Source organism: Orycteropus afer, unplaced genomic scaffold (genome assembly GCF_000298275.1).
Source record: "Orycteropus afer afer isolate SDZICR_OR568_19922 unplaced genomic scaffold, OryAfe1.0 scaffold00313, whole genome shotgun sequence".
NCBI classification, from domain to species: domain Eukaryota; kingdom Metazoa; phylum Chordata; class Mammalia; order Tubulidentata; family Orycteropodidae; genus Orycteropus; species Orycteropus afer.
The window spans coordinates 3,692,143-3,707,434 of NW_006921900.1; the positions used below are offsets into that span (position 1 = coordinate 3,692,143).

A 15,292-nucleotide genomic window follows, 5' to 3' on the forward strand; every position below is an offset into this window, starting at 1 on the left:
TTCCATTGGTCTATGTATCTGTCATTGAACCAATACCAGGCAGTTTTGACTACTGTGGCTGTATAGTAGGTTTTGAGATCCGGCAATGTGAGACCTCCTGCTTTGTTTTTCTTCTTAGATTTGTATTTTATCTTGTAAGGATAAGGTACTTAATTTTAAAACATATCAGGCAAGTACACACAAAAAAGAAAGCATGCGTTTTTACCTTTAGACTAAGTTAAATTCTAGGCTTAAAGCAATAAACAAGAGAAAAGTGTTATATTTCTTTATGGGCCAAACACATAAAGCTAAAGCTTCTGGAATATAGGTTCTTGATAAACTTATTCTCCATGATGATATTTTTAATATACTTCTTTCAGAATTTGACAACTCAAACTAAAACTCCAAACTCACTGCTGTCGAGTCAATCCTGAGTCATAGTGACCCTTCCTTGGGTTTTTAAGGCGGTATCACTACAGAAGTAGATTGTCCAACCTTCCTTCTGAGGAGTGGCTGGTGGGTTTGAACTGCCAGCTTTCTGGTTAGCAGTCAAGTGCCTTAGGCACTACACCGCCAGAGGTCCTCAAGGAGGAAAAAAAAAATATGGAAGGTATAAATATACAAAAAGCTTTAATAGATGCATGTGCATAAAATTATAAGGTATTTTAAGGAAGTTAGAAAGGTAAAGGTACTCTTTATATCCTTCTGACGGCCAGGGGTGGTTTAGGAAATGTTTGCCCTTTTGTACTTCTGACCTAAAATTCAATTTTCCACTTCTTCATGGATCTGCCTTCTGTGTTCTTTTAATGCATTAATTTCAATAGATTAATTTTTAACCTTTAATTATACTCCCCTTGTCTGGAAGAGTGGGCCTTGTACTCAGTGCTGCTAAAGGCAGCAGCCCCCAATCACTGAATTGAGGATGTATCTTTTTTTTTCTCTCAACACATGAAAAATTGAATTTTGTTTCATGATATATTGCCACTTCTATAATTTTTTAGGAACCCTCTGGATATTGATGCCACTGGTGTAGTTGGACTGTCATTTAGTGGACAGCGAATCCAGAGTGCCACGGTGCTCCTCAACGAGGATGTCAACGACGAGAAGACAGCTGAGGCTGCGCTGCAGCGCCTGAAAGCCGCTAACATTCCAGAACACAATACATTTGGCTTCATGTTCGCATGTGTAGGCAGGGGCTTTCAGTATTACAGGGCTAAGGGGAATGTTGAGGCTGATGCATTTAGAAAGTGTTTTCCTAGTGTTCCCTTATTTGGCTTCTTTGGAAATGGAGAAATTGGATGTGATCGGATAGTCACTGGGAACTTTATATTGAGGAAATGTAATGAGGTAAAGGATGATGATTTGTTTCATAGCTATACAACAATAATGACACTTATTCATCTTGGGTCATCTAAATAAAGCCACCTTTAAAGTGGCTTTCATAACTTTTGGCCTCTGCCTTTTCCAGAAAATGGAAATTTGGGATAACATGTATTTCAAACAAAAATAACTTTAGATATATCTGTTTTGTAGCTTTTATTGATTCTCTAAAGATCACATTGGGGTAGTGTTAATATATTAGATGAAAGCAACTTTGTGTGTAACATAATAGAGAATAAGACTTGAAAGCTTTTGCATCAGACACAGGCAAACCAACTATGGTTATATCACACCAGACTCTGCAGCTGCTGTGTGATTTCACCTTACACAGCTTTCCTGTATATGACCATTAAAAGGAGTCTTCAGTAGGACAGAGAAGTAAGACATTCCACAACTACCTCTTTGCATTGTTAGATGATCTTTTAGCAATCATGAAGACTGTTTTCTCCCTTAATAAAGGAGAAAAATACACAGATGGCTTTTTGTTTGACAAATCTTTGTTCTACCAGTTTTTTCAGAAGCTGTAGTAAGATTATTACTGACTTTTTACATGATGAAAATGAACTATTTTTATTTTGGTACTCTAAAGTTACTCAGCCAGATAAATTGCTAAGACTAATCAGTATTTTATTACTTTATAAGTGAAAATTTTTATTTTTTCTTTCTTCAGTAAAGAAATTGCAAGAGGAAATCCTCCCCCCCCCCCGCCCACTTAGTTGTATATAGCTGATTGGCAGACCAGGGAATTAGGTCCCCTCATTTTGGTTTTATACTAATAAAATACACACCTTGGAAACTCATTCAGATAGCATTTGGTATTTCATTGCCTTTGGTGAGTGTGGTAGTTCAGTTTATGTGTCAACTTGGCTGGGCAGTTGGATGTAGTATTCCCCATGATGAGACTGGTAATCAGCTCCATGGGGGAATCTACTGCCTTAGGGATGTGCTCTGCTTCCAGTATATAAGGAGAAGCCTTGGGGAACAGTCTCTAGCTTATAGCACGCTTGAACCATGCATGTACCTGAGTCATTGTTTAGCAATCTGCCGGGCTCCACTGATCGTGGGACTTTGAACGGACTTGAATTAATGGCCTGCTGTGTGGTTTAGTAACATTGGGACTGTGCCTTTTTACTTGTCACCCTTGGGTTTGTCAGCTCAGTACCCAGCAGCTGAGTGAAGAAAAGCTTCCAACTTCAGTGGACCCGGGAGCAGGAGGCAGAGCTGAAGCCCAAGGTTGAGGGGCTTTCACCCAGCCCCTAGAGCCTGGCACTTTGAAATCGGACTGAGAGTCTCCAAACTGTAAGAGAATAAACTCCTGTTTGTCCAAGCCATCCCATTTGTGGTATATTCTTGTCACAGCGGCACTAGGTAACCAGAACAGTGGGTGAATGAAGGAGGTGAATTAATTCTTTGTAAAAGAAAACTCAGAATACTAAATACTCTGTAGCTCGTTGGTCCTGGCATATTTTCAGTTGAATTATTTTCCAAGTTTGCATTTCTAATTTTATACATATCTAAATGAGATACGTTCTGAGAGCACCAATTTTTCCCCAGTAGCCATTCTCTGCTTTTTGCATAGTGGTAGAACCCTTCAGTTTGGGCTGGGCACATGCATCCCTGGAGTAAATCTTGCTTTTCTCAGTCTCTCTTGCAGGTTATGGACAATATGTGATGGGAAATGATAGGCTTCCTTCAAAATAGTGTGCATAGTGTGCTCATATTTGGCCGCTTTCTTTATCATGTTGCTTGAAAAGTAATCTGGTAGTAAGCCATGTCAGACTCTACAGAGGAGGCAGCGCCATGTTGGAGGAGAAACCACTCAGGATCCTAAGTTCCTACGCAACTTTGTGGAGCAAAGCCACCAAAACTGCCCACCTCTGGGCTGTTTGACAGAAAATAATCTCAATCTTGTTTAAGCCACTAGTTTTTTTTTTTTTTTCCTTTAAAATAGTCTTTGTTAGGTGTGTCCTTATACTGGCATATCCTACCTAATACAATGTGGTATAACTAACGTATGGCACTTTTGTAATGAATGGCCAGTGCTTAGTTCTAATAGGACAGTAGAAAACTTGCAAGGTAAGTAAAATGTATTAAAATTAATCCTATTTTTCTGCTTTTATCACTTGCCTCTCAATTCTTGCAGCCAGAGATTTTTCTTTTACAGTTTATGTATAAAGAACCTTGGTCACACAGAGGTTAAAATACTTAGGTGCTAATCCACCAGTCACTCCACAGAAAGATGTAGCAATCTGTGCATCTGTAAAGACTCACAGTCTTGGCAGCTCTATGAGGCAGTTCTGCTCTGTCCTGTAATTGCTATGAGTTGGAATTGACTCAGTGGCAGTGGGTTGTTTTTTTTTTTTTTTTTTTTGTTGTTGTTGTTTACACATACGATAAAAATATTTAAGGGTACTTTTATTTTATGGGTATCCTAAATCTTAGTTCATGACCAAAGTCCAAAGAAAACTTAGATTGTGATAGACTTTTAATTAGTGAATGTTTTGTATTTAGCCATTTCTATGTAGCTACCAATTTTTCTACTTAACATTGGTGCTCATTATCATGTAAACGAAAATACCTCAAAATTTTTGTCCTTGGGCATGCTTATATAACACAGGAAAATATCTTGTAAAGTTTCTTTATCCCGATAGCAACAAGAGTTGGTTGAATAATAGAGGAAAATGGGTTTTAAAAACTGTGAAAACATGCACACAATGAACCTGAGGATTGAATTGCTTTATTTTTTTCAAGTTAATACTCATATAAAATGTTTTCTGTTACTTTTCAAAGGAGAACCTACTGCAGGGTCATTTCATGACAAGATGTGAAATTGTTAGAAGAGTCCTTGGTACAGCCGAGCCTTTGGGGCCTGCTGTGAACTTTATGTCATTTGGCCACTTGGTTGCATCCCTGATGTAGTGTGTTTAGTGTTCTTTAGCAAAGGGAGGAGTTAACCCAACTATAGTACAGATGAGCACAACTAAAGTTAAAACTGTGTATTTAATTTTTCACAATTATGAAAGGCTTGGCTAATATAAATGCAAGCATTAAAAGAATTAATTACCACTGTTTCAGTTAATAACATACTATGTTGAATAAAAGAATCTTAATTCCTAGAAATGGCAAGCATTGTAGTTGTGAAACTGGAAAAGCGAATGTGTGCAAACATTGAGGTAAGCACACAAAGACAAGTTTTGGTAAAGAGTGCATGCACCGAGTATCTTCACCCACTGAGCTGCCACCTTGCAAGTGGTGATCAGATGATAGATGGTTTATTTAATCAAGATATTTAAAAATACTGATTTATTTATATATTTTCAAAGCAAAATAATTTCTGTGGCTGCAATTTGCTTTGTAAAAAATTGCTTCAAGGTATGTATTTCCATTCCCTTTTATTCAAGTAGCACTAAAGCTCTTAAAAGCCAGGTAGCAATATAAGGAAGGGAAGAAAGGTAGACCTTGAAATTAAGATGTAGAAATAGCTACACCCTGCACTGTGATATAAATGTTAAGACTCCACTGACCTACACTGACAAAGAGGGTGCAGTAAGCCTTTCACCACTGAAATTCTGTCAACTTCATTTCAACCTACATCACTGGCAGACTTAGCCAATTTCCCTGTCTGGTTGGGAAGGCCAAATAAAGTTTTGCCACTGATTTATGATGCAAATTTAACAAAATGAACATGCAAAGAATTATAGTAGGAATAACATTTTACAAATTCTGAGATCTTAACTATGCAATCTGGAAAAATTTTCAAGAAAAAAATGTGCTTTTGCTGTTTTGTGCCCACACAAGTTGGTTCCAGATTAGCACTGTCAAAAATCCCATTTTAATGCAAACATACACTCCAGTCTTCTTGATGGGAAATTATGAGATTTATGGATGACTGACTTGATTTTCAAATGTAGAAACTGAAATATGAGTCTGCTTAAAATCCTAAAATAATAAAGAAAACACAGTAAGCATTAGTAATAACATCCTTGTTAAATGAACAAAATAGCACTTAAACTGTATAAAGAATGTATTACCAGAAAGTTATTTTTAAAGAATGTTATGAGGAAGTACTTTAAATATTCAAATAGGCAAATATTTGCAAGACATGTTATTGTGTGTGTGTGTGTGTGTGTATATAACAATATATATATTTGACTTCTGCCCTAGTCTATAACTGAGGCAGGTTACAAGACTATATACTACTACAAAGTAGGAAACATGGGCAGAATCCAATAAACTTAGTATGTTTTCATAGTAATAGTGTATGGAACATTTTCATTTTCTGTTGTATAAAAGTTACTGTTACCCAGTGTCTTTACAACCAGCTCCCTACCCCCACCCAAAAGAAAGGGAAGATTGATAATTTAGGAGAAATTGAAAGAAAATGTATTCATTAACTTTAATTTCAACACAATCAGATCGACAAGCATTTGGGGACCAATGTCTTAACATCTTTACATTTTTAATTTTTAAATTAAAAATTACTAACCAAAATTCACTCAACACATGTACCTCACACATACTCTGTTCAAGGCCTTGTCAAAGTACTGGAATTGTAGTCGGGAATAAACATAATTGACTTTCATAGAGCTAACAGTTTAGTGCAGTGTTTCTCAACTTTGGCTCTTAAATTTGGGCTGGAGAATGTTGCTGTGTGTTTGGTAAAACTATATGACAGAACATTTGCTATTTTAGCATTTTTTGTGGGTATAATTCAGCGACATTAATTACGTTCATCATACTGTACAACCTGACCATTATTCATTTCCAGATTTGTCTGTCACCCTTAACAGAAACTCACTGCCCCCTGAACAGTGATTCTCCTCCCTTCCATCCATGCTAACAACTTACAATCTTTGGTCTCTATATACCTATTACAGACATTTCATATAAGTGGGGTCATACAGTATTTGTCCCTTTGTGACTTACTTCATTCAGCATTTTCAAGGTTTATCCATGTTGTTGCATGTATCAGGACTTCATTTTTCTTTAGGACTAAGTATCTATTGTATGTGTATACCACATTTTGTTTATCCTTTCATTCACATTTGTTTCCACCTTTTGGCTATTTGCTGTACTGAACACTGTAGTACATAATCTGTTTATCTTCTTGCTTTCAATTCTTTGGGGCATATACCTAGTAGGGGGAAGGCGTCCTTGGGTGGTGTAAGTGGGACTTACTTGACTGCTACTGAAAGGTTGGTGGTTCTTACCAACCCACTAGTGCCTTATAGGACAGTCCTTCTGATCTGCCTCTGAAAAGTCCCAGCTTTAAAAACCCTATGAAACAGTTCTACTGTGCACACAGGGGTCTCCATGAGTTGGAATGAACTTGACAGCAGTGAACAACATGGTAGTTTTATGTTTAACTTTTTGAGAACTACCAAACTCTCTTCCACAGCAACTGTATCAATTTTGCATTCCCACTAGCAATGGATGAGGAGGGTTCTAGTTTCTCCGTGTCAGTGGCAACATTTTTTTTTTTTTCATCTTTTGATCATAGCCATAGCCATCTTAGTTTGGGCAAACTGGTATTTCATTATGGTTTTGATTTGCATTTCCAAAATAACTAATGACATTGAGCATCTTTTCATGTGCTTGTAGGCCCTTTATATATCTTTTTTGGAGAAAAGTCTATTCAAATCTTTTGCCCATTTTTTGATTGGGTTGTTTGACTTTCTGTTGTTGAGTTATAAGAGTTCTTTGTATATTTTGGGTATTAAAAACTCTTATCTGATACATGATTCCCCAAAATTTTCTCCCAATCTTTAAGTTGTCTCTTTGTTGATACAGTCCTTTGGTGCACAAAAGTGTTTAATTTTGATGAAGTCTAAGTTAACCTATTTTGTCTTTTGTTGTTCATGCTTTTGGTGTTAGATCTATGAATCCTTGCCAAAAACTACATCTAGAAGTACTACCTATGTTTTTGTGTATGATTTTTATGGTCTTAGTTCTTACATGTAAGTCTTTTTCTACATGTAGAATTCTAGTTGTCTCAGTACTGTACATTAGAGAGATGATTCTGCCATGGCATGCACTTAGCACCTTGTTGAAAATCAACTGAATATTAGATGTATGAGTTAATTTGTGGACTCTCAGTTCTAGTCCACTGGTTTATAGGTCTCATCGTTATACCAGTGCCAGACCCTGTGGGGCAGTTCTACTCTGTTATGTAGAATTCCTGAGACGGAATTGATTCAGTGGCTCAAAACAACAGTTGTTAGTAATGTTGAACAATCTTTTCACGCACTTATTGACCATTTGTATTCTTGGGTGAAATGCCCATTTGAGTTGTCTTTCTGTTAAGTTGTAGGAATTCTCTATATATTGTGGAGATTAAACCTGTATCCAATATATGGTTTCCAAAATTTTTCTCCCAGTCTGTGTGTCGTCTCTTTATTTTGTTGTTAAAGTCCTTTGTTGAATAAAAGTTACTTACTTTGATGAAGTCCAGTTTATCTATTTTGTCTTTGGTTGCTAGTGGTTTTGATGTCACATTTAAGGGTCCATTTTTAAAAACTAGGTCTCAAAGTCATACCTCTATATTCTAGGATTTTAAATGCTTTCATTTCTTACATTTAGGTCCTTGATCTGTTTTGTGTTAGTTTTTGTGTACAGTGTGAGGTATGAGTCCATTGTCGTCTTTTGTATATGGATACCCATTTGTCTCAGCACCATTTAATGAAGGGGCTCTTCTTTCTCTCTTGCATGGACTTAACATCCTTGTCAAAAATGAACTACTGTTGAGACAAAATGTGTATGAGCTGCTGTATGGAAAATGAATTTGCTCTGTAAACTTTCACCCAAATCACAAAATTAAAATAACAATCGACTGTAGATGTATAGGTTTATTTATGGATTCTCAATTCTGTTCCTTTGGTCTGTGTGTCTGTTATTATACCAGTAACAGACTCTTTTGATTTATATAGTATATTTTGAAATGGAGTCTTTCTGATTTGTTCTTTTTCTTCAGGATTCCTGTGGCTATTTAGGGTCAGGTTGCAATGCCATATAAATTTGAGTACTGTTTTTTCCATTTCTGCAAAGACTGTTAGAAAATTTGAGATTGCACTGAATTGATTGATTGCTTTGGGTAGTATTGTCATCTTAACAATGTTAAGTCTTCCAACCCATGAATTCTGAATGTCTTTCCAGATATTTAAGTCTGTAATCTCTTTCAGCAGTGATTGTTCAGTTTTCATTGTGTAAGTCTTTTACCTCCCTGGTTAAATTTATTCCTAGGTATTTTATTCCTTTATGCTTTCTAAATGCAAGTGTTTCCTTATTTCGTTTTCAGATTGCTCATTTCTAATGTATCGCAGTACAACTGATTTTTGTTTGTTGACCTTGTATCCTGCCACTTTGCTGAATTCAGTTATTAGCTCCAATAGCTTTCTTGTAGATTCTTGGGGGTCTTTTCTTACAAAATTGTCATCTGCAAAAAGGGATTGTTTTACTTCTTTGTCAATTTGGATACCTTTTATTTCTTTTTCTTGCCTAATTGCTGTAGTTAGAACTTCCAGTACAATATTGACTAGCAATGGTTGAGAGCAGGCATCCTTGTCTTGTTCCTTATCTTCAGGGGGAAGCTTTCCGTCTTTCTGCATTGAATATGATGTTACTGTCAAGTTGGCTTTGACTCATGGCAACTTTTATGTATAACAGAACAAACATTGTCTGGTCCTGGGCCATCTTCATGGTCACTGGTATGTTTGAGTCCATTGCTCTGACTGTTTTGTCAGTCTGTTTTATTGAGACTTTCCCTCATTTTCACTGACCCACCTCTTACGAAACATAGTGTCCTTTTCTGGCCATTGGTCTTTTCCTGATGATGTGTCCAAAGGAAGCAACCTGTGGTCTCACCATCCTCACTTTTAAGGAGCCTTCTGGTTACATTTCTAAGACTGATTTGGTCATTCTTCTGGCAGTTCATGGTATATCCAGTATTCTTCACCAATATCACAACTTGAATGCATTAATTTTTGTTTTGTTCCCTTTTCATTAAGATGTTGGCTTGGGTCAGACGTACCTTAGTGATAAATGTTTACACATTTGCTTTTTAAAACGTTAAAGAGGTCTTTTGCAGCAGATTTGTGTTGATTTCTTCACTGCTGTTTCCATGGGCACTGATAGTTGATGCAAGTGGAATGAAATAGTTGACAACATCAATGTTTTCTCCATTTTTCTATCATGTTACTGTTTATTAGTCCAATTGTGAGGGTTTTCATTTTCTTCATGTTCAAGCATAATTCATACTGAAGGCTTGTATGCTTGTCTTTGACCTTCATCAGTAAGTGTTTTAAGTCTTAATGCCTGGCAAGCAAGGTTGTGCCATCTCATATCACTGGTTGCTAATGAATCTCTTTCCAGTCCTGATGCCACGTTATTCTTCAAATAGTCCAGCTTCTTTGATTATATGTTCAGCATTTAGATTGAATAGGAAAGGTGAAAGGATTCAAACCTGTTGTACAACTTTTCCAATTTTAAACCACATAGCATCCCCTAGTTCTGTTTTAATGACTGCCTTTTGGTTCATGTACAGGTTCTGCATGAACACAATTTAATGTTCTGAAATTCCCATTCTTTTTTTTTTTTAATCCCATTCTTTGTAATGTCATCTAAAACTTACTATGATGATCCACAGTTGAATGCCTTCATGCATTTGGCCAAGATCCATCTGACATCAAAAATGATAATTCCTCTTTCTGTGTCTTCTTCTGAATCTGGCTTGAAATTCTGGCAGTTTTCTGTCAACAAAAACCCTCACAACTGGACCACTAAGCAGCATCACAATAAACGCAGAAAAGATTGAAGTTGTCAAGGACTTTGTATTACTTGGTTCTACAATCAGCACCAATGGAAGCAGCAGTCAAGACATCAGATGACTTACTGCATTGGGCAGATCTGCTGCAAAAGACCTCTTTCAAGTGCTGAAGAACAAAGATGTCTCCTTGAAGACTAAGGTGTGCCCAATCCAAGCCATGGTATTTTCAGTTGCCTCAGATGCATGTGAGAACTGTACAATGAATGAATAAGGAAGACCGAAGAATTGATGCTTTTGAGTTGTGTTGGTGAAGAATACCAAAAGTAGCATGGACTGCCAAAAAGAACTAACAAATCTATCCTGGAAGAAGTGCCGACAGAATGCTCCTTGAAAGTGAGAACGGCCAGGCTTTGTCTCATCTACTTTGGTTATGTTGTCAGAAGGAACCATTCACTGGAGAAGGATATCATGCTTGGTAAAGTGGAGGATCAACAAAAAAGGGGAAAACGCTCAACAAGATGGATGGATAAAGTGACTGCAACGATGGGCTCAGGTATAGCAAGGATCGTGAGGCTGGCACAAGACGCACACTTGTTTCGTTGTGTTGTGCATAAGGTCGCTGTGAGTTGGAGACAGCTCGATGTCACCTAACAACAATAACAATATCTGTCAGTGTTTGGGTGCAGTTGAATTATCTTCAGAATTTTCCTAACGTGATATCAGTGATACTGTTTGATACTTTCCACATTCTTTTTTATTTCCTTCCTTTGGAATGGGCAAGAATATGGATCTTTTTCAGCCAGTTGGCTAGGAAGCTGTCTGTCACATTTTTTGTTACGGAAGAGGAAGTGCTTCCAGTGTTGTGTCCGTCTGTTGATGCTTCAATTGATAACTGCATTACAGGAGCCTTATTTTTCACCAGTGTCTTCACTGCAGCTTGAATTTCTTCAGTAGCAGTGGTTCTTGATCATATACTTCTAAAATGGTTGAAAATCAACCAATTTTTCTGATACACAGACTGTGTATTTCTTCAGTCTTTTGATGATTCCTGCATCATTTAGTTTTTTGCTGATCTTTCAGTAATGTAACTCAAGGATTGATTTTTCTCTTCAGTTATTTTAGCCTGAGAAATGCCAGTCATGTTCTTCCCTTTTAGTTTTCCAATTTTGTCACAGTACTTTCTCTTCTCAAGCTGCCCTTTGAAATCTTCTCTTCAGCTCTTACTTTACCATTTCTTCCATTTGCTTTAGCTACTCGCAAGTTTCAGTGTCTCTTCTCACATCTGTATTTTAGTCTTTCCCATCTTTTTCATCGCTTTTCACTTTCGTCATGTATGATATTCTTGATCCTTCCTATAACTTTTTCGGTCTTCAGTCATCAGTGTTCAGTGCATCAAATCCATTTTTGAGATGAGCTCTAAATTCAGGTGCAGTGCATTCAAGGTTGTACTTTGGCCCTTGTGAACTTGCCTTGATTTTCTTTAGCTTCAGCTTGCACATAAGCAAAGGATGGTCTGTTCTATAGTTGTTCCCTGGCTTTGTCTTGACTGATGATACTGTGCCTCTCCATTGTCTCTTTCCACAGATGTAATCAATTTAATTCCTGTGTAATCTGGCGAGGTTCACGTGTATGTTGTCAAAAAATATATATATATATTTCTGATGAATAAGTTGTTGATCTTGCCAATCATGTGACCTCAGCTGTCATTATCATCACCAAGGCTAAAATTGATCTTCCTCCTTTGTTTCCAACTTTTGCATGCCAATCACCAGTAATTGTTAGTGCATTTTGATTACACATTTGATTGATTTCAGACTGCAGCAAGTTGTAAAAATCTTCAGTTTCTTCATATTTGGCATTTATGGTCAAATAAATGGTGCATAAATTTAAGTAATAGTCATATTAACCAGTCTTCTGTAGGCTTATAGATATTAACCTATCACGGACTACATTGTACTTCAGGATAGATCTTGAAATAAATGTTCCTTTGAATGATGAATGCAATGTCATTTCTCTTTGTCATTCCCAGCATAGAACATACGATTATTGGGGTTATCAGATTCAGAGTGGCTGATTCCAGTTCATTTCAGCTAATTAATGCATAGGATATAAATTTTAAATTGTTCCTTAAAACTGACTTTCAGCTTTCCTTAATTCATACTTTGTACATTCTATGTTCTGATTACTAATGAATATGTGCAGCTGTTACTTCTCCTTTTGAGTTATGCCACATCATCAAATGAAGGTCCCAAGGGCTGTATTCCATCTGTATCACTGAAGTCATCTCATACTTTAAGGAGGCAGCTTTTCCAACCTGAGGTTCTTGTCTTCCAGCACTCGATTGGTCAGTATTTTATTGCTATCCATAAAGTTTTCATTAGGTAATTTTGGAAGTAGATTGCCATATCTTTCTTCCTGGTCTGTCTTAGACTGTACACTTTGCTGAAACCTGTCCACCATGGGTGACCCTCTTGTATTTGAAATACTGTTGGTAGGGCTTCCAGCATAATAGCAACAAGGAAGCCACCACAGTACTATGAACCGACAGATGGGTGGTGAAGTATGATGTTAGTTGTATGTTTTTCATAAATGCCTTTTTATCAGATTGAGGAGTTTCCCATCTATTCCTACTTTGTTGAGTGTTGTAATCATGAAATGATGTTGGATTTTGTCAGACTTTTTTCTGCTTCAATATACATCATCATGTGGAGTTCTCTTCCTTTCTTCTGTTAATGTAGTATAATACATTGATTTTTTTTTAAAGGCTGAACCACCTTTGCATTCCTTGATTGTAGTGTACGCTTAGTTTAATATGCTTTTGTTTTCAGTTTGCTAGTAGTTTGTTGAGGATTTTTTCATCTATGTCTTTAAGGGACTTTGGTTGGTAGTTTTCTCACGATGTCTTTGTCCAGCTTTGGTATCAGTGAAGTAGCCTCATGGGATGGTCAGAAAGTATTCGCTTCTGTTCTGTTTTTTGGAAAAGTTTAAGAAGGATTGACTTACTACTCTATGAATGTTGCTAAAATCCTCCAGTAAAGCCATCTGGTCCAGGATTTTTCTTTATTTGGATGCATTTCGTTACTGATTAAATATCTTTATTTATTATTGGTCTGTTGAGATATTCTATTTTTTTCTGGAGTCAGTGTAGGAAGCTTGTGTATTTCTAGGAATTTGTCCATTGCCTCTTATTTATCTAATTTGTTGGCATACAATTGGTCATAGTATTCTCTAATGATCCTTTTTGTTTTTGTAAGGTTAGTTATAATGTCCTCACATTTGTTTCTGACCTTACCTGTTTGCATCTTTTTTGTCTAGCTAAAGTTTTGTAGATTTTACTAATTATTTTTTAAAACAGCTTCTGTTTTTTTCGATTCTCTTTGCTATTTTTTATTTCATTTTTATCCACTCTAATCTTTGTTATTTCCTTCCTGCTGGTTGCTTTGGGCTTGGTTTACTCTTCTGATTTCTCAAATTAAAAAGTTAGGTTATTGATTTGAGATCCTTCAACATTTTTTACATGTACAATTCAGTAACACTGGTTATGTTCATCATGTCATGCAACCATCTCCACTATCTGTTTCCAAAGTATTCTGCTACTCTTAAGAGGAATTTCTCTCTAAGCTAAGATTTCCTTTCTCCTTTCTTTTCACCCCTGGTAACTACTGATAAACTTTGGTCTGTTTCCTATAACTAGGCTCATACAATACTGACTTACAAAAGCTTAGAGCACTTATTACTAGCAGACCTGCAGGACAAGAAGTAGTGAAGGATATTCTTTGGAATAGAGTAAAATTACTCTTGGTGGAAAGTCTGATCCACACGAATGAATGAAGAGATCTGTATCTAGTAAATAGTAAATGAGTATGACTTTTTCTCATTTAAAAATACCTTTAAAAGATATTTGTAAAATAACAGTGCATTGTGAAGTTTGTAACATGTAGAAGAAAAATGCTGGACAATGATACAGAAAAGGAGAAAACAGAAGTATACTTACATAACAAATACTATTCTACTTTATAATATTTGCAATTACTTTGTCCTAAATTAAAAATGCACACTGATTAGAGCAGACTTCCTGATTCAGTGGGTTTGGGTTGAGGCCTGAGAATGTGCATTTCACAGATTTCAAAGAGATGCTCCTGGTCTGAAGACCACACTTTCAGAACCATTTCCCTAGAACAAACACTGGGAAGGAGATATAGCTAATAGGCTCATAGTGGTAACAGAATGGGATCTGGAAAATAGTGAATCCAAAGAAAGCAGGATAGGACAAGTACAAAACAAGAACAGGGTAGATTTAAAACTAACTGTAAAGATTACATTAAATCGAAATGGTCTGAACATTCCAAATTGAAAGATGAAATTGTAAAACTAAATTAAAAACCAAGACCCAACTGTATACTGTCTCCAAGAATGCACATTAAATATAAAGACAGGTAGGTTAAAAGTAAAGGGATGGGAAAAGATAATCATACAGTAATAATAAAAAAGAATGAATGGGTGGAGAACATGAACGGACACTTCATCAAAGAAGACATTCAGGCAGCTAACAAGAAATGCTCATGATCACCTCACCCCAGCACTAATAGCAAAGTTTAAAAAAAAAAAAGTGCTGGTGAGGGTGTGGAGACATTGAACCCTCACATTGCTGGTGGGACTATAAAATAGTGCAACCACTGTGGAAAATGGTATGGCACTTCCTTAAAAAGCTGGAAATAGAAGTACAACAAACGTACTGCAAAATATGTATCCTAGAGAAGTAAGAGCTATGACCGAACAGATACATGCACACTTCCATGTTCATCACAGCACTATCCACAATAGAAAACAGATGGAAACAACCTAAATGCCCATCAATGTAAGAATGGATCAACAAACTATGGCACAATATATACAATGGAATACTACACAAGTTGAAGAACAATTGATAAATTTGTGAAACATAGCATGGATGAACTTAGAGGTCACTATGTTGAGTGAAGTTAGTCACAAAAGGACAAATCTTGTAGAGACCACTACTATAGAAAAAGCAAAGAGTGGCTATATTAATATACCAAGTAGACATTGTTGTCAAGTGCCGTCGAGTTGTTTCCGACTCATAGCGACCCCGTGCACAGCAGAACGAAACACTGCCCGATCCCGCGCCAGCCCCACAATCCCTGCTATACTCGA

At 36.6% G+C, this 15,292-nt stretch overlaps 1 protein-coding gene across 1 annotated transcript in view; it reads left to right on the forward strand.

Moving 5' to 3' along the window:
• FBXO22 (F-box protein 22) overlaps window positions 1-1,398 on the forward strand; it is a 52,013-nt gene extending 50,615 nt beyond the window's left edge. Inside the window, exon 7 of the mRNA XM_007951850.2 lies at window positions 981-1,398. Coding sequence (XP_007950041.1) covers window positions 981-1,398 — 418 coding nt within the window. The remainder of the gene's footprint in view (window positions 1-980) is intronic.
• Window positions 1,399-15,292: the final 13,894 nt, after the last annotated feature.